The 20,466-nt window shown below is 45.9% G+C and overlaps 2 protein-coding genes across 6 annotated transcripts in view; one reads left to right on the top strand and one right to left on the bottom strand.

Moving 5' to 3' along the window:
* Positions 1-155: 155 nt before the first annotated feature.
* The window catches only part of LOC144094704 (uncharacterized), a 28,082-nt gene continuing 7,771 nt past the window's right edge, over positions 156-20,466 (bottom strand). The window contains exon 3 of the mRNA XM_077628622.1: positions 156-1,486. Within this exon, the coding sequence (XP_077484748.1) occupies positions 1,244-1,486 (243 nt within the window). The 3' untranslated portion in view covers positions 156-1,243. The remainder of the gene's footprint in view (positions 1,487-20,466) is intronic.
* Positions 7,516-13,239, top strand: LOC144136776 (uncharacterized). 5 transcript variants are annotated; one of them, XM_077669392.1, is made up of 5 exons: positions 7,516-7,624; positions 7,701-8,094; positions 8,890-9,060; positions 9,274-9,290; positions 11,051-13,239. In XM_077669392.1, the coding sequence occupies exons 2-5, from the start codon at positions 7,786-7,788 to the stop codon at positions 11,994-11,996; spliced, it is 1,443 nt and encodes a 480-aa protein (XP_077525518.1). In that variant the 5' UTR covers positions 7,516-7,624; positions 7,701-7,785; the 3' UTR covers positions 11,997-13,239. The 5 variants fall into 5 exon arrangements, with proteins under 5 accessions (XP_077525518.1, XP_077525517.1, XP_077525521.1 ...); XM_077669391.1 differs by having other exon boundaries at positions 7,516-8,094; XM_077669395.1 differs by lacking the exon at positions 9,274-9,290 and having other exon boundaries at positions 7,516-8,094.

The raw sequence follows: 20,466 nt of genomic DNA on the forward strand, positions 1-20,466 counted from the left end.
GGGCATGGGCAGGACATGCAAAGCGAGCAGAGGGTGACCCACGGTCAAGGAGCGGATTTCAGGAGAGGGAAAGCGTAGGAACAAACGTCGGAGGGTCAGGTGGGCGGGTGAGATTAGGAAATTCGCGGGCATAAGGTGGCCACAGGTTGCACAGGTTGCACAGGATAGGTTTAATTGGTGGGATATGGGAGGTGCCTTTGTACTGCAGTGGACGTAATTAGGCTGCTGATGATGATAATGGTGACCCTTCTCTACATGTCCTGAAAGCTGATCCGAAACGCACAGAAGCAAAAGTTAAACAATTCGAAAAGTAGAGACGATAGAGCGATGCGGTTTTCACAGAAATGGACAGTAAAATACGGGGTTTTATTTGATAACGATACATTTTATTAGCACAGTTAACACCGAAAGGGGAAGCTGTACAATCTACTGACACAACCATGACACAATCGAAAGGTTAAATTGCCACCTTTCGGAGGCAAATGTAACTGCTCTGGCAACAAAATTTTGCAACGAAGAAAAATTCCGGCGCTTTTCTGCGAATTTCTGTAAAATCCTTATCGTGCTAGTGTCTCTCTTTTTCTATTAACTGATTCTTTACTTTTTCTGTGACTCCTGGACAGCCGCGTATATTTGTTTTCTCTGTCGTTATTTCCACGTAGTTCTGTTATTTTGAAGACACGAATAATAATAATTGGTTGCTAGGGAATGGAAATGGCGCAGTATCTGTCACAATTCGGCGGACACGTGAACCGCGCCGTAAGGGAAGGGATAAAGGAGGGACTGAGAGAAGAGTGCTGCACACGTAGTTGTCGTTCTCTTTCGGCGATACTTTTTTGTAGACTGATATTATATCCTGGCAAACGCACCCGTGTGCTGCGCGATGTTAGGACACGTTAACGATTCCCTAGATGGGTTGGAATTAATTTGGAGCTCTCAGCTATGGTGCCCTTCGTAGCCCATGTTATGATATCCTACAAATCCCAACAGCTCGTGCTTTTCGTACTTCCAAACATCAGCGTTTTTTTCGTTGCGTTGACTGTGCTGCAATACTTATTCAAGGCTGCTGCCTTGTAATGGCTCGATCCTGAACCATTGCTAAACTGTGGCTTTGACCAGGAAACCACGCATGCTGTGACTCCTTAGTAGACTGAATTGAATTCGATGAAGCAAATGCGTTGCGCCCGATCAGGCAGAGAGCGATGACGGCGCAAATTGAACCGCTCGCTGCTCAGGGGCCTGCTCACGAGTGCTTGCGGCCAGAGGGCGCAGTGAGCGGGAGTTGTCCCAGGGCCTCGTGTGCTGACGCAGTGAAGTTGAGCCAATTCTCGTCGGCGTAACTCCGACGCGCCGTCCTGCCGGCGAACCAGTGTCCGCAGGCGTGCCGGTAGAAGTCCACGCAGGGATTGAACTCGGCGTCCGTGTTCTGCGCCGCGAACGCCACCACGCGGTGGCACGCCTCGGTAGTGCACACGCCGCTCTCGTTCTGCGCACGCGCGCGGAACACACGTTACGTTCTGTTCCTCAAAAATTTTGTGGACATTCGGCCGGAGCTTACATATGGCAGCTGCAATATGGTCAGAATTTTTGCGCGCTTGAAAGGAAGGCGCATTTGAGCATTATACACTCCCACAGAAGTCCTCGTTCTCTATGTCGAGGCTACCTTTTCTCCTTTGTGTGCTGTACTATTTCCCCCTCCTTATCCTTCTCCCCAGCCCACAAGGATAACATGGATCACCGATACCCACCTACGTCAACGTACGGATATAAAAGGGAACAAAGTTTAATGCAGCATTCAATTAATTATTACTCCATAATTATAAGCGACAAACACATAGTCCCTGCTTTCTTACTAGTTTTCCTCTTGACGTACAATTACCAAAAGTCGTTTTCAAGTTTAGTAGGGAACAAGAATCAAAAACAATTCATCTTTTTGTACAAACTGATTGCTCTCTTTCGTATTGAAGGGACTTGTACTTTGCTATAGTTAAGTCGGTTGAACCCTCCTACCTACACGACCATGTATGCAGCACGTCTTTGTATGCTAGCTGTATATACGCATCTTATGTGTGCGGTCTGCGCTTATAAAGACAAGGATGGTCTTTAGGGTATAAAGTGCGAAGACAGAAAAACCAACGACGGCGAAAAGTATGTTTCAAAAATTCCTGTATTAACAATACCAGTAGTACTTCGGCTAGGGCATTGTATCTATCACAGAAACTTACAGTTCGATGCTGTAAATGCAAAAATTTTACTCCTCAATCAAAATAAGGCTGGGGAAAAACAGTTAGGCGGGTTTCTTTTCTGTTGTCCACAGTTGTATTTACCCTCGTATCCAATTGAGATTTGATTTCCCTGCTGTTGGCATTTAGTTTCTTCGAGCGACACGAGGAGAAATTGTTGAACATGCGAAGCAAAGGCGTGGCTATTGTTTCACTTTACTAAGCATTCTCGCCTAGGAGAAATATCCTCCCACCAAATTATCTGATCACATGAATGAAACAGCTTCGAGGTAGGCAGCACTGACGCAGCATAGCATCGCAGTCACGCTGACGAATCTCTGGAGTGTTTAAAAATTGGGCGTAGTGCTACAAATACGCTAATTGGCTTAAATTTACGGGCTTTGCATAGAGGTAAAAGTAAGCGATATCAATTATATTTTGAAATATAATATGGGCTCCATCAAATCACGACGTTAAATTTTTCATGAGCCGAAGCTGCGCCTTGGCTGCGAGGAAATGGCAGTCGAGAGCTCCAGATTTCGACCACCAGTGGTTCTTTAACGTACACTGACATTGTCCCAGCCACGTGGCTGGAATAAGAACCCACCACAACCGCCACTGAACGCATGTATCAATGTGGGAACAAATACCTTCATTCGCTGGACTGCCGTATATCAATGCTAAGTCAACTTGCCAGATAATGTAATGGGTAGGATATCCGACGCTTGGCATCTCATTCACTTATTCAAGCAATTTCGCTTTCATCCAGAAGCGCGATAGTTAAGTTATCGGTCGTTCGATGCGCATGTGCCAAAAAAACTTCACAAACATCAGCAGTGGCATCTAGTTGACAAATTATAAAATCCATTAGTAAACTTGTGGGGCGTCCGTGATCCTCACTCTTCCCAATCCTTCATCCCCCACCCTTCTAGGGAGGCCTGGAAGGCGGCGCTGCTCAGGTGCCATGACCTACAGAACCAACGGACTTTGGTCGCCAGGGCGCGAGCGGCGCTAGACGCCATTGGGGCTCCGGAACAGGAGCTTCACCTAAATTTGTGAGGACCTGGGCCGTAGCGCCTAGTCCCAGACACCTCCTTTTACAGATTCAATAAATGTTTACAACCACCACCACCACGGTACCAGCGTGTTCGCGATTATCCAGTTGTGCGTCATATTGCAAGGCTGGAGGCGCCCTCTATAGGCCTCTAAACTCGCGATGCACAGTAGTAGGTAAGGAAGTTTTCATGCGACAGTTTCGGCCAAGCTCATACCTGTGGCTATAAAGGAGAAATAGCGGGGCCCCTTCGTCTTCGGTTTAACGAGGTTCAACTTCGGCTTCGTTTTTTATTTACACTGAAAGCTGTTATAGCATTGGTTTGCCATATATAGCCCTGCATTTTACAGTGAAACCAAGAGCGACCGTCACAACTCCTTAATTACTCAATGAATTAACTTATTTGACTTAAGTAATAAATTTTTAATTTTATTAAATTGACACCTGCCAGCCATGGCAGGTAGCAAAATGAGAAGAGGGAGAGGTAAAGTACGTACGACCAGGAAGAGCGAGAGAGGGGAGGGAGGCTATACCAGATCTTGTTGATTCGCATATGAGCGCGGCTAGGCTTTCTCTAATTACGACTGAGGATATAGATTTCATGTGCTACTAGGCGCTTAGTTTGTACACTATCACGTGACTTTGAATGACGTTGCCGTTTTTCTAAATATGACCATTGAATGACACTTGTCATTGCCACGTGACACCGTTGCATGAAACTTAATTCATCATGTCAAGTGGCAATAATCGCATGACCATTTTACGTCCTCACTTTTTTTCATTTTCACAAATTATCGTTAGTCACATGAGGCTAGTCACCTGACCCTTAGATGACGTCATCACTTTATGCAACTCATCGTTCTTCACATTACAATTCGTTATAACCAGTTTATTCATTTGTTTCTACGTACTACACCGTCATAATACAATTAAATCTAACAGATGAGAGGTACCACCTCTGAGCACGCATTTTGTGGGTACGATCAGCCGACAATTTCAGGTGACTGCTTTTTCCTCGCATGAGACATGATTTCGCATTAATAATAATAATAATTGGTTTTCGGGGAAATGAAATGACGCAGTATCTGTCTCACATATCGGCGGACATCAGAACCGCGCCGTAAGGGAAGGGATAAAGGAGGGAGTGAAAGAAGAAAGGAAGAAAGAGGTGCTGTAGGGGAGGGCTCCGGAATAATTTCGAGCACTTGGGGATATTTAACGACCCGCCGCGGTGGCTCAGTGGCTAGGGCGCTCGGCTACTGATCCGGAGTTCCCGGGTTCGAACCCGACCGCGGTGGCTGCGTTTTTATGGAGGCAGAACGCTAAGGCGCCAGCTGCGCTATGCAATGTCAGTGCACGTTAAAGATCCCCAGGTGGTCGAAATTATTCCGGAGCCCTCCACTACGGCACCTTTTCCTTTCTTCTTTCACTCCCTCCTTTATGCCTTCCTTTACGGCGCGGTTCAGGTGTCCAACGATATATGAGACAGATAGTGCGCCATTTCCTTTCCCCCAAAACCAATTATTATTATCATCTTTAGCGGGCACTGACATCACACAGCACACGGGCGCCTTAGCGTAGTGCCTCCATAAAAATGCAGCCGCCGCGCTCGGGTTCGAACCCGGGAACTCCGGATCAGTAGCCGAGCGCCTAACCACTCAGCCACCGCGGCGGGGCGACGGCGGCGCCATCTGTTGAAGCGCGGCTGCGGTGTTGCTAGGCAACGCCACGGCATATGGCTGAAGTGTGACCACGCGACGAGCTGAGCTGGCTGCCTAGCTGGTGTAATGTTGCTTTCGCAACAAAAGGATGTGGCGCAGTAATTGTATGAAAAGGATGTGGCGCACTAATTGTCTGACGTCTTTGTGAGAGTGAAAGAAGAGGGGGCCGTAGTGGAGGGCTTCAGAATAATTTAGACACCTGGGAATCTTTAACGGGCACTGACATCGCACAGCACATGGGCGCCATAGTGTTTCGCCTCCATCGAAACGCATTCAGCCGCCGCGGTCGGGTTCGAACACGGGAACCCGCCGCGGTATCCGAAGCCCTCCACTACGCCACCTTTCTCTTTTTTCACTCCCACAGAGACGTGACAATTACTGCGCCACATCCTCTTCTAAAAGAAAATTTCTCTGCAGCTTCCCTGCACGGTAGTGTGCACATTACCTGCCGGAGCGCGGCGCACTGCGTTTCGATAGAGGCGAAATGTCTGTCGGTCTGTTGTTGCCGGGAAGAAAGAAAAGGAAAGTGCACAGGCCTGCTCACTGTCTCAAGCCGAGCCACAATCGCTACCACGGGCAGAGAGTAGGAGAGTTGAAAGATGGGATAGAAAGACAGGATAGTAAAGTCGCGCTAAAGACAAAGCCGATCCCGGAGGTAGTGCAATACCGGGCCAACCGGTGGCGGGAGTGAAGCACCCTTCAAACTCTCCGCCACATTTCCAAAAATAAGTCTATTGGACCCGTAACAGATACTCTACGGGGTCCGGACATACGCATAGGCGAAATACAAAAGGCACCCGTGTGTTGTACGATGTCAGCGCACATAGAGATCCCCAGGCGGTCGAAATAATTCCGGAGCCCTCCACTTCGGTACCCCTTCCTTTCTTCTTTCACTCCCTTTTTTACCCTTCCCTTACGGCGCGGTTCGGGTGTCCGCCGAGATAGCTGAGAAAGTTGCTTATTTCCTTTCCTCAAAAACCATATTCATTTTCATTTTCAGGATGTACATCCGGACCCGCCGCGGTGGCTCAGTGCACATGGTTAAGGCGCTCGACTACTGATCCGTAGTTCCCGGGTTCGAACCCGACCGCGACGGCTGCGTTTTTAGGGAGGAAAAATGCGAAGGCGCCCGTGTGCTGTGTGATGTCAGTGCACGTTAAAGGTCCCCAGGTGGTCGAAATTATTCCGGAGCCCTCCACTACGGCACCTCTTCTTCCTTTCTTCTTTCACTCCCTCCTTTATCCCTTCCTTTACGGTGCGGTTCAGGTGTCCGCCGATATATGAGACAGATACTGCGCCATTTCCTTTCCCCCAAACCAATTATTATTATTATTATTAGCTCTCCGCCCCATGATGCTAAGAGCGCCCATGGTGGCTGAGGTAGTCTCGAGGAAGCTCCATGCAAACTCCTATAGGCGGGGCGCCAGCTTTCCCTCTAGTTAATAGCTAAGAAACTCTATGGCCCCCGACAATGGAGATTTCCAATAAATTTTAAAGTGGCAGCCTTTCTTCACTCATGAGTGGAGTGGACGGAAGTTGCAAACGGATGTTGTCCACACGAACTGTCAGTACTCCCAAAGTACTGTCAAAATTGCGTGGCAAATAAAACAAAAATGTAAATGGCGAAACGCAAAAAGGCGTCCGTGTGCTGTGCGATGTCAGTGCACGTTAACGATCCCCAGGTGGTCGAAATTATTCCAGAGCCCTCCACTGCGGTACCTCTACCTTCCATTCTTTCACCCCCTCCTTTATCCGTTCCCTTACGGCGTGGTTCAGGTGTCCGCCGATATGCGAGACAGATACTGCGCCATTTCCTTTCCCCAAAAACCAATTTTCAATAATAATAATAATAATAATAATAATAATAATAATAATAATAATAATAATTGCTTTTCGGGGAAAGGAAATGGCTCAGTATCTGTCTCATATATCGTTGGACACCTGAACCGCGCCGTTAGGGAAGGGATAAGCGAGGGAGTGAAAGAAGAAAGGAAGGAGGAGGTGCCGTAGTGGAGGGCTCCGGAATAATTTCGACCACCTGGGGATCATTAACGTGCACTTACTTCGCACAGCACACAGGCGCCTTGGCGTTTTTCCTCCATAAAAACGCAGCCGCCGCGGTCGGGTTCGAACCCGGGAACTCCGGATAAGTAGCCGAGCGCCCTAACCACTAGGTGAAACGAAAGCTTAGGCCGAGAGAATTTTATTTCAATTTTCTCTGACTGATGTACAATATGATGCAGCCAGTCAGGGCTCCGTCAGCTGTTTATTTCGCATTTTTGAAAGCGTATTTGCGCATATAACAGGTAAGTGCATTTTAAACAAAATGCTTCGCGCTGGGGTCTGTTAAATTTTTATTGTTTCTGGCATGAAGACAGAGGAAGAATAGTCCATTCTTTCACCGTGGCCCCGACATCGTAATCAAGTATCCAAACGAAGAAAACGGAACCGAAACCGAAACTGAACAGAGGCAGCGCCAGGCATTTTTTAGTGGGAATAAAGGGGAGAGAAAACAAACAAACTAAAACGCGTGGCGCACAGTGGTGTTTTCGAGGGAGGGTGCAAGGTTTGACAGCATTGCAGCGGCGAGCTCAGCGTTGTGCAAAGACTTAGAGTTTCTCTGCATCGTAAGCTTTTTGTGGTGTCCGCTATCCGATTCACATCGTTCAGGTTCAATGTTTTAGCACACGCCTTTTGTTTCAGAGCCTTAACTTGTGCGCGGACAAAACGCACGTGCGACTTCGGCGTGGCGAGTAGGTGCTACAGAAGACCTACAGAAGCGTTGAAAATGTCAGCGTCTGATAGTATGCTGCATGACGATTCCTTACCCGAGTCGTTACCCGAGGAAAGCATTATCTATGATGACCTGCCTCGTGACCACAATGACGCTGAAGTGACAACAGACACTTGGAAGGGTCTGTTGGACTTGGAACGAGATTGCACTGGGGTGGGACCGGGGCAGCAGTGTTGGCTGGTCGCGCAACTTCGTGCGTGGAACAAAGTGATGCATGAATACGCCTTCGAAATCGTCGAGTCCGAACCAGGCAAGCTTCATCTGCAGTCAATACGAAATGCTGACGACGGCATTGAGAGGCCGGTAAGGACTACTTCCCGCGAAGCCGCATTTTTACTGTCATGGCTTCTTGAGCATCACAAGTGCATCGACGGGCTTAGCGTGTTTTCTTACGATACTTGGGAAGAGTCAGTTCCGGTCCATTTGCACCGTCAGCCAAAAAGCGGGCCCGTTCGCCATATGCGCTACCTGAAAATCTCGATGTCATGTTTCGGATTAGATTCGATAATTGGTGACCACACTCAACATCTGTACTCACTGGAAGGGATCGACGCAATCAGTGGCCTTGAAAAGCTCAAGATCAGCACCCCGAAAATCAAGTTTAAGCTTGCAACAGAATTAGAAACGCTGTTGCGGCAGAATTCTAACACCCTCAAGAAAGTCAAGATCAACAGAGCGAAACTGCCTAAAAACTTAGACTACGCCTTGCGCTGTCTCACCAAATGCGAATCTCTGAAGCTTTGCCTGGATTATAACTGGGCGCAATTCCCTAGCATGGTCTCAGTGGCGCAACTTTTGCGATCGTCCACTGCTCTGAAAGAGCTCAGTGTCTATCCCATTGCAGATAAGAGGCAGATTTCAGTCATAGCTGACGCTGTCAAGGTCAACACATCATTGACAGCGCTGACCATGTTCATCGCACAAAAAAGATGCACACCTGAACTTCACTGCCATGGAGGTCAGCACTACCTTGAAAGAACTGCGGGTCTTGGATTGCAGGATTAATGCAAGCTGCGCACAAGCTTTGGCATCAGCACTGCGCAGAAACTGCAGCCTTCGTGATCTGTATCTTACTGATATTGACATTTCTTCCGCCAGCATGGAGCAGTTGAGAGAAGCTCTACTGGAAAACACGACATTGCAATACCTTCGCATCTCAGGCGAGTGGTTGCCCATGAGTGGAATTTCAGCGCTTTGCAAAGTTCTCACTACAAACAAGACTTTAAAGAAGCTGGCATTTTCAGACTTCAAAGCTTCAAACAAAGAAAGGTAAAGAGAGTTTTACAGCTTTGGTTTCTGTTTGATTGGTATGTGACTAGATGACAGCTACCACTGTCAAAACGTGGCGAAACTAGGGCGAAAGGCAGCACTATTAAAGTATATCATTTTGCAAATTTTGTTTTGGCATTTCGGTTAGACTCAGCATAATGATTGCATTTTGCTCAGTGTGTATCTTTACCTTTCATGGTCCTTGATGTCCAGAGAGTCACGCTTTGGCGGTATGTGAACATTTTTTTCTTTGTGAAGTGCATAATGCATACAAGGGCAGCATTGTGCTGCAAAGAGACTGCAGATGTACCCACAAACAAAGTGTGCTGTGATGTGTGGACATGGCACCTCAACTGTCCTGGGGAAATTACTCTTCAGAGTGCAAGTTTGCTGATATCCCATGCCAACCCATGAACTGCACTTGAAAACTTGCAGTTGAAAACATGACTGGGCTACTAGTAGCCTACTGTAAACGTGTAAATGCCATTTTAAAATAGAGATGAAAGTGCTCTGGATGGCGCAGGCTTCACCTTGCTAAAAAGTGTGAAGTTCATTGAAAAGTAATTCTTGTACATGTTTTGTGATGTGAAGTCACAAAATATGTAGAGACATCGGTTATTCAGGAAGAGATTAAAATCAGTAGTTCAGCGAGCTGATGCCGATACATCTTGAAAAAGTGCAACGAAAGTGACAAGGAAAGATAATGACAAAGTGCGTTCTGTTGCTCCTCCTTGTTGTTTTTGAAGTGCTTTTTCAGAGAAGTGGCAAAAAGGCTGGAACTGTGAAAATTTTAATTACATTTAGGATGGCACTTTTAATATTGTTGTAAAACCATTCCTAGAGGTAATGAACTTGTTTTTTTATCTTAAACTGCGAACAATACTCAAATAATGCACATGGCTTTCACAATTTTTGTTTTTATACTTTGAGATTATCGCTTCAGAACCTATTTTCACTGAGTGAGCACCATATTTAGCTCACTGTAGTATAACCATAGTTGCAACTTGAAATTTCCTTTTGCCAGCATGTAATCTGAAAAAATGATCAAGGTATAACACTAAGGGTGACCTTTCACTTCTGTTACCAGGAAAAAAAGGACATTGCATTTGGGTAAATAAAATATTTGTGGAGGCTCCCCTCCTACTTGAGCTGATACCACCACTGGCAAAATCTTATGTATGTGTTCATAAAGTGAATCCTTAACACATTTTTTCATATGGGCACTTCAGTTCTGACTGATATCCTGAGTGTGCTTTACATGGCTTCACTCAATCCTGACTGATTCGTTTGACCCGCTGTATGCCAGGAGGCCCTGCGTGCACTTGTAGCACAAGTTGTAGCAAACAAATCGAGTTACTGATCAAGTACAAGTCATGAAAAAGTACCTTGTCAATATTTTTCTGTCAATTTTTAAGTAGCAGTAGAGAAAAGAGGACAGAAAGTGGACAAAATGGAGCAACATCATCTCCTGCATTTTGTGGAGCTGTTTCTAATTTTAAAATGCGCCATTTTTCCGGGTTTCAGTCTGTGACTGACTTTTTTCGTTTAATTTTCAAATCGGTCACTTATTAGTTTGTGGCAGAAGGTTTTCTGTGCACAAGGGCAGCAGTACACGTCCTTGATGAAGACTGAAAAAATCTCGTTTTCGAGACTAGGCTCGTGGCGAGTAGGGTTTGGTTGAATCTGGAATAAAATTGGCCATTTAGCAATGCTGGGAGTTTCATCCAGTTACGTTGATCAGGACTGCAAATGCCCATGTGACGAGAGCATAACGGATCGACCCATTTCTGTGACGTAAGGAATGTTTCAGCTACCTTTGCTTGGGATTTAGTGCGGAATCAAGTTCCATGTTGAACATAGTCAATATGTGTAGTGTCTGAAGGCATTTGGAGAGACAGAAAGAATTCCATCTCCTGTAAGAATTTTCATTCTTCTTGGTAAGCAAGCATACGAGACCTAAAATTTTCACCCGATTTTTTTTTTTTTTTAGGGCATCCTTGGCGAAGCAGCTGGTTTGTAGTGAGTGCTATGACCGTGTGCAGCTGCCCTGGGTTGCGGCTGATATGCCTGGCTTATTGGCTGCACTGATCTCCCCTTCAGTGTTCCCTGAAGAGCTGTGCCTGCCTGATGTTCAGCACCTTCCAGAGAAGTACCTCCGGCTGCTTTTTGATGCAGTCGCATGGAACAAGCACGTTCACACTTTGAGAGCGCGTTTTGATGGGAACCTTGGCGAGAAAGGCACACTTCTTTGTGAAATGCTGAAGGCCAATCGGTCCATTAAACGCTTGGACATAGATATTGAAAACGACAATGGAAGTTTAGTCCACAATGTTCTGCATGCCCTTGCAGGTAACAAGAGCATAATTGAGGTTATGATTAGCATCAGAATCATCAGAGAGTACAAAACAGCAGAAGATATCTGCTACTTTCTTGCTCACAACAAGACAGCAACTAAGTTTTTTCTGTCGTCCCAGACTTGTTTCTATTATGAATTTGTGAAGGAGTTTGCCAAAGGTCTGTGGCAGAACAAGCAGATCGTAGAATTCAATATAACTCGCAACTTGCTCTGTGATGAAAGCAGTTTCACTGTCTGGGAAGCACTGCGAAGGAACAAGGGCTTTTTAAACTGTGCAGTTGAATTTGTCGTTCTACCCCGGGCAGATAGGCAGCATGCAGAAGCCTTTGAGCTTTTTTTGGGGAAGCCATGCCTTCTTTCGCATTTGATTAAAGTTACTGGAAAGACAGAAGCTGAAGCATTACTTGCCCTAACTTCAGCTGAGCATTTCTTGCAGGACAATTATCTCATAATTACGGGGGTCATTCGGAACTCTGTGAAATGCCATCCCGGAAATGGCACACAGGTGGAGAAACTCAATGGGGACTGCTGGCGTGCAATTGTGCGGCACTTGAACCTCACAGATGTCTTGCTACCTTAATTCCTTTACGTTCCTTGTGGCTCAACGCTGCCTTTCGTATTCTTTGCATCAGTGTTGCTTTTCATTCTTTTTGGAAAGAGCCTAATTTGTGCTTCATGAACCAGCTTCTCATTCCTTTTGAAATAGTGTAATGTCAATTTTGTGAACCTCATTCTACACCGAGTCGAAGCTATTGAACTCGTAATCTGGAGAAACAGAAGACTTTGACACGACACGATTATATTTCATTCTTTGTTTTTGAGCTTTGCATTCAGTGCAATTGCCATGCATTTTACTGAATTTTTATTATGCTGCTTGTCATTAGAAGCTCAAGGTGGCTTTAGCCACTTAGGATGTGATAATGTAATGTTACCTATCTTTTGATTTCCAGTTGAAGCCATGATGCTGACTGCATTGTTCAGTGCTTTACATGAAGTATCATAAGGCTGTGTTCTCTATAATGATGGTGCGGCATTCGTGAATGCCACATGTTTGATCATGCGGACACTTCATTGTTCACAACTTGCTTTTTCTTTCATGCAATTTTTACTAGTTCGTTGTTAAAGCAGTAGTTCTTGTATGCCATATGCCATTGACTTCTGAAAGCACTAAATGAGTTTCATTTTGGTGTGGTTGACAATCCTTGTTTTCTACAAATGCTTCTGTATGAGTGGTTGCATTTCTCAGGGTAGTATTGTATTTTGTTTTTAAAGGTACATAATGATTTTATTTTAATGTGATAGACAATGTTTGTTTTTCACAAGGACTACAGTATAAGTAGTTTCGTTCTTTGTGGTGTTATTGTAATACATTTGTTCTTGAAAGCACGAAATAACTCCCATTATTATATGATATAATAGAGGTTTGTTTTGTGCATTGCTGTATAAATAGTTCATTTCTTTAGTGCAGTATTTGGCCTGCTGTAACTGCTGCAGTATTGATTTTAATTAAACAAAATGGTACTGAGGGCTGTTATTTGTTCAGAGGCAAGTAGCTGCATTTATTTCACTATGAAAGCTTGCAAGCTGCCACTTTATTTTATAATGAAAATTTTCAAGCTTCCACTTTGCTTAATCAGGTTCTTGTACAGGGTTTATTTTGTCAAACCTTGAAAGTACTTTGAGAGTTTTATTTAGTAACAAATTCTTCTAGAGATTTTAGTTTTTTAGACATTGCAGCCTTAGAGCTGGGTTCCTTTTTTGTTGCTGTACTGATTTTATGTTGTGCCTCTGACACCAATAAATTTCATTAGTTCACTCTTGCACATCCTGCCTGTTATAAGCAGTTGCATACTTCAGTAATGGGAGTTGAAACGTGGAGTGGGAGTGGAACCTTCCACTTGACCTGTCTTTTCAAGGATAATTTATTTGCTGTACCACACTGTGCATGTGATAACAGTGATGGTGGCAGTAGTGATTATTTTTTTTAAAGAGTAGAATGCCAGCTGCAGATATGTTAGATTCAAGATGGGCAACTGAGTGGTGGCTGGCACGAAATAAAAGGGATAGCGACTCGCGACAAACGGTCAAAAACTTTGCCAAAGGATGGATCTCACAGACAGCGGCCCGACTCCTGAGCAATAAAAAAGTCCAGTGGGAGGAAGCCTTTCAAACCAGAATCCAGTGGTTCCCGGCGCACATAGGAGAAGTATCGAACACATATTGCAACCGAAACGAGACGGCACACGCCAAGGCGCGCGAGCTTGCGAACCGTGCCGGCGACCGTTGTCCATGGGACAGCACCAATGACTGTTTGACCAGCTACAACGAAATTACCATGGCCCGCCGAACCTTCCCTCCGCCCAACGACAAGTTGGACATGGCACACGCGGTGGCCCTCAGACAACTGCAGACGCTCATGTACCCCAACCCGGCACAATACCACAGACTCTACCCCGGAACATACCCGACAAATATATGCAAGGTCTGCCACACTGCTATAGCAACTTTACCCCACATGTTCTGGGACTGTAGCAAAAACCCTGACGGTGCTAACTCCGGAAACCTCCCACCGCGGTGGGCCGCTGCCTTGCGCAGCCCCAGCCTCGGTGACCAACTCTGGGCCGTCCAGCAGGCCCGTGAGGCGACGGCGAGGCAACACCTCGACGTCCTTACGTGGGAGACCTAAGACCCCGTCGGCGAAAGCTCTGCAGGACTTTTGAATAAAGTTGTTACCAACCAAACCAAAGTGAAGAGAGAGAGTAGGAAAAAGACACGAAGCAGGGGGAGAGATTGAAGCAACTGCATGCTTGAGAGTCCTATCTCTTACCTGAGACACTTTGCATGTGTAATAGTTGGAGCAAGCTTTATAGAGCATGGTCATAATGAACATCTGAACATGTTGCTTTCCTAAAAGCAGGTAGGCGGTCACTATACTCCATCCCATAAATAACCTGCAGCAGTACCAAAGACAGAGATGTCCGTAGCCAATCAGGAGAGTGCGCTAGACGTGTTCCTCTGCACCTATCCATCTGGTTATCGTCTGTTCACGGAGTACACAGATATGGTCAGAAAAGAGTAGATATTGACGCTGTCTGCATGCCATATCCCTACGCACGTTTATGTACTCTAAATGCAAACAATTTTCATGGTGTTTCGCCATTTGTCACATTTGTACTTTTAGTTCAGTGCATGCAAACGAAGAAAGAACAATAAGATCAGCCTGGAGGTTAGAACAAGAACCATTTTGTCAACAAATTGACGCTTCTCTTTAGGACTAAAAGAGCAGAATCGTCATTCTAAATAAAAAATTGAAGCAAATTTATTGCTCATACACTTTATTATAGGCGAGATCAGAAAAATAAAAAGCCTTATGTCCCATTTATGGCAGTGAACGCAGTGATAAGGGTAGCAACAACGACAAATTGAGACCGAGGTGAGAGGTCGATTCTGCTTGAAGCATGCCCGCATTTTGAAAACGATGTCTTGGAGCACGCAAGAGTAACACATGCAAAAATCTGGAAATGGCGTACTTAAAGCAGGCCATCCCATTTGCTCGTATGCATATTTTATTCTGTCACTACATTCCACTGTATCGGAACATTGCCTGTGCATTCATCGCCGCTTTGTTAGTGTTGCAAGGAACTATTGGGATGGACTATAAGGTCGAGTGCACGCAATGATAGTTGGGTACTTAAGTTTGCAGTGACCACCACATAGAATTTCTGTGGCATAAAATAGTCCGCCGTTAAAGCTTTTCTTGTTACCTACAGAAGAAGCATATCACAAGCTGAAATTATATGCTCAAGAATTTCGACGCCTCTCCTCATTTGATACAGTAAAGCACTGAAATGTTGATTTCGTTTACTGTTGCGATTGGTTGCAGATAAATACAGATGGCCCATTGTTATCAACTGCTGGTTCTTTAAGTTGTGCCTTAGTGCAGGTGGAGACGACTTCACCCATGTTGTTGGCCACTCTAGGTAGTAGGCAGGGGTATTTTTGTCGTTTGTTCAACTAAAAATTAACTTTGTAGGTTTTGTCGATATTGCGTTTCCAGCGAAAATTTCAGTGCCAAATTGCCGCGCGTTCGAAAAATGTCTTATTCATCAATTATGATTTTGATGTATTTCATAGATCCGCTTTTATTCGCGCTGAGAAGAAAGCATGCGAAATAGGACAAAATCCCACTTGACCATGCGCTCTTATGCCGCGAAATCATTTCTCTCAAACGTGTACTGATCCAGAGTACCCGGGTTCGTACCCGACCGCGGCGGCCGCGTTTCGATGGAGGCGAAACGCAAAGGCGCCCATCTGCTGTGCGATGTCAGTGCACATTAAAGATCCCCAGATGTCGAAATTATTACGAAGACCTCTACGGCACCTCTTTCTTCTTTTCTTCGCTCTGTTCCTCCTTTATCCGTTCCCTTACGGCGCAGCTCAGGTGTCCGCCGAGATGTGAAACAGATACTGCGCCGTTTTCCTTTCTCCAGGAACCAAAAGTGGAATTTGTGAGCGTAGCCGTGCTCGGTGGTGCTGCTAATGTGACGGGACAAAAGCAACAAGTAGCTCTGGCGGCAAAATGAACAGTAACACCTATGACCCGGGCCGCGTTTCGTGCAGAAAACATGTGCGCCGGTTCTCGGTGCCATACGCAGGCCACTATAATCTGTGTTTGTTCCTTCAGTACGAACCGTGCTTCGTGTGAGGCAATCGAATCTAGCGCCTTTGCTTACCGACGCATTGCCCGGCAAATGAAATTGGTTTATGGGGTTTAACGTCCCAAAGCGACTCAGGCTATGAAGGACGCCATAGTGAAGGGCTGCGGAAATTTCGACCACCTGGTGTTCTTCAACATGCACAGACGTCGCACAGTACACGGACCTCTAGAATTTCGCCTCCATCGAAACACGGCCGCCGCGGTCGGGTTTGAACCTGCGTCTTTCGGGTCAGCAGCCGAGCGCCATTACCACAGCCACAGTGGCCATATGAATGAAAATTGGCTTTGACGAAAGGAAATGGCACAGTAACTGTCTGGCATATCTCGGTGGACACCCGAACCGCACCGTAAGGGTATACGGATGAAGTTGAGAGTGAAAGAACAAAGGAAGAAAGAGGCGCCGTAGCAGAGGTCTCCGGAAAAATTAAGACCACCTGGGGATCTTTAACGTGCGCTGACATCGCACGGACGCCTTAGCGTTTCGCCTCCATCGAAAAACAGCCGCCGCGGTCGGGTTCGAACCCAGGTACTCCGGCTCAGTAGATGAGAGCCTTAACCAGTGAGCCACTGCAGCGGGTCAACTTTGCGGCTAGCGCCAATATTTTTTTGCCTCGTCACATTTCCGGTACTATCAAACGCGGCTACGTTAACAAATTTCGCGTTTGAGCCTGATCTCGCGGTGGGCGAGCGCATAGTCACGCGGGATTTTGTATTTTTACGTGACTTCTGAACACGGAAAAAACTTACTACCTGTAGGACACACACACACAAAATATATAAACTGACTAATCAGATGTCCCTTACGGCGCTGAAGAATTTGACACTGAAATTTTGGCCAGAAACGCAACAAGATGCAAAAATGCTCTAGCACATATATAGATTATATTGGGACTAGAAAAATAAACAAGAAAAATGTGTCCCAGCCCATAATAGCGATTTCATTGGGCAGAAGAATAAAGTGCCGCCCTGCGCCGCCAGAAGGCATGACGGTCTACCTTGGCAAATAACGTGTGTGAAGTTTCCTTCGCCTGTTGGGCCTAAGAATATCTATAAGCTTTGGCTAACATTAGGAATATTTTACGCCTTTGTAATGATAGTCTGGGAATTTTTCCTAAACTTAGCGATGATGGTATCATTCAAAGACATCTCAATTTTTTTTTAGCTAGCACAATGACGAGCTAAGCGGTTTCAGCGCGACAAGTTCCCAATTTTTGCGTGATCGCCTAGGCGATCATTGACTCATCATCCTTTCTCAACAAATAACGTAATCTCAAACTTCCTCTCCTGTCCCCTTTGTTATGAGCTGTTCTCCGCCCTTCTATTCTAGTGTATTCTTACACCGTGCTTGGAAAGGAAGTGAGAAGGAAGGAAAGGTAAAAAAAGGAATTAATGAAGTTTGAAAGCAAATTGTACAAGAATACGTAGATACCATCCGAGTGTCTGACAGGCCAGGGCGTCGGACCGAACCTGAACCCGAAACTGGAACAAAACTCGTATTTTTGACGGGAACCGGAACAGAGCCCATATTTTCTTCGCCATCATGAAATTTCGGTGAAGACGCCATAGAGTTTCTAAATATTACCTACAGATGGACCCGCCGCGGTGGCTCACTGGTTTGTGCGCTCGGCAACTGATCCGGTGTACCCGGGTTCGAACCCGACCGCGGCAGCAGCGTTTTGATAGAGGCGAAACGCAAAGGCGCCCGTGTGCTGTGCGATGTCGGTGCATGTTGAAGATTCCTAGGTGGTAGAAATTATTCCGGAGACCTCCAGTACGGCACCTCTTTCTTCCTTTCTTCTCTCAGTCCTTCCTTTATCCCTTCTCTTACGGCGTGGTTCAGGTGTCCGCCGAGATATGAGACAGATACTGCGCCATTTCCTTTCCCAAAAATTTCCCAAAAACCAATTTACCTATAGATGGAAGGCTGGCGCCACCGTCTATGTGAGTTTTTTAACGGGCACTTCAAACACTGTGGGAATGCCGGGAAGATAGGGTATCGTACTTGGCTTGACCCTAAAACATAACTACGGCTGCAAAAATACAAATTTTCGCAAATTATATGTTGCAGGGAAGCGTTGTTTTACTGTCAGTATGTCCTGTAATAAAATATGCTTGCTGCACATTGCAATATAGATGAGCAGAAAAGCAGATAGGCGTAAACAAGGACCGAGAATTTGCCCGTTTCGAGAGAGGGCTTTCTCTTCATACCGCCAGTTATAGCTAACCGCCGAAAACAATTTCTTGCGTTTAACATACACACTTTCCGGAGCAAATATTCTTTCAAAACAATTGTTAGAGCTTAAAATAGTAAACTATAGAAGGTTCCGTTTTCGCATTGTGAAAAACAGACGTTTCACTGGTGTAATCTGCTAATGCAGGTTCTCGCCCCATGTCCATGCATAGGACATGGTTCGTGCCTTGAGAATCTTGACCGAGTCCTTGCTTTTCTGTGAGAAACTATAGCTTGCATGCACTAAGTGCGACTCGCGCCGTGCCCTGGTGCTGCCGCTTACAGATTTTGCGAAGAAAAACATTAATTAGGAAGCGGAAACCTGTCCTACCACACGAAAAACCCGCCACCAATATACCCATGGCCTAACACCATATCTCGCGAAAACAAACTCGTTTAAATACTCATACTTTCTGCGCACAGTAAACGAGTGGAATGCACTGCCTGAAGAGACTGTCTCAAGTAAGAGTTTAGAAATGGCTCTTAGCAATGAATTTTGATGTTCAAATTCATGTGCAATGTATTTCCTTTGACTTGCTTCACTCATTTGTGTCATCTGTCAAACCTTTTGTCTGTGTACTAACTTTATGGCGCTTGTAAATATGCCTTATCTGCCCTTCCTGCTTGGGCCACATGAGGTCTGCAGTATGATGTAAATAAAAAAAAAGTAAATGACGGTCGTGTTCATGCTGACAAGGGCAACATGCGGGTATTTGCGTGAATTAATTATGTATTGGATGTCGTCTCAGCTCGCAATGAGCGGCTTGACATAAGTTACGCTTATCGAAGTACTTAGCTCTCTTAAAAGATAGGTGTCTCCGCGACTCCTACGAGAATTGTGCAGAGTGGTCACGGCAGCAGACTGCTCAGTTCTCAATTCACAAAAAAACTTTGTTCACTTCTTACATCTTTTAATGCACAGGTAGGACAGGCTTCTGCTGGACAAAGCCAGCTTGCTGTGTAAATGGCTCCAAGCGATGGGGCAAACGGGCTTCAGGCCTAGCAGCCATCAGATACGGTGCTCAGATCACCTCGAGCACCTTTGGATGCTTCGGATCTCAAAGGAACCGTGTGCGTACTGGATAACTACACTACCACAAAAGCGCACAAAACAGTGTAAACTACAGTAGTGAAAACGAAATTGAACTGCCAAAAAAAATCTAATTTGTATCCCTTCTCTTACGGCGCGGTTCAGGTGTCCAACGATATATGAGACAGATACTGCGCCATTTCCTTTCCTCAAAACCCAATTATTATTATTATTAGCTCAGTCAACAAGCCACCAGACGTCAATCCTGAACCGCTGTCTTTCCGGCATGCCTCGGGCGTCCCTGATCGCGTCCCTGATCGATGGAGTGCAGAGCTGCCAGCTTTTCCTCGAGTGAATAGTAATAAACTCTTATGGAAGACAGTTTTGCCAGTGAGTGCCCGGATGTGCGCCCACCGGAGTGTGCATCGAGGATGGAGGCTGCGCACGCACGTACGCGCGCGCGCGCGCGCGCGCGCGCGCGCGCGCACACACACACACACACACACACACACACACACACACACACACACACACACACACACACACACACACACACACACACACACACACACACACACACACACACACACACACACACACACACACACACACACACACACACACACACACACACACACACACACACACACACACACACACACACACACACACACACACACACACACACACACACACACACACACACACACACACACACACACACACACACACACACACACACACACACACACACACACACACACACACACACACACACACACACACACACACACACACACACACACACACACACACACACACACACACACACACACACACACACACACACACACACACACACACACACACACACACACACACACACACACACACACACACACACACACACACACACACACACACACACACACACACACACACACACACACACACACACACACACACACACACACACACACACACACACACACACACACACACACACACACACACACACACACACACACACACACACACACACACACACACACACACACACACACACACACACA

The sequence above is a fragment of the Amblyomma americanum genome, chromosome 6 (genome assembly GCF_052857255.1).
Source record: "Amblyomma americanum isolate KBUSLIRL-KWMA chromosome 6, ASM5285725v1, whole genome shotgun sequence".
In the NCBI taxonomy this organism is placed as follows: domain Eukaryota; kingdom Metazoa; phylum Arthropoda; class Arachnida; order Ixodida; family Ixodidae; genus Amblyomma; species Amblyomma americanum.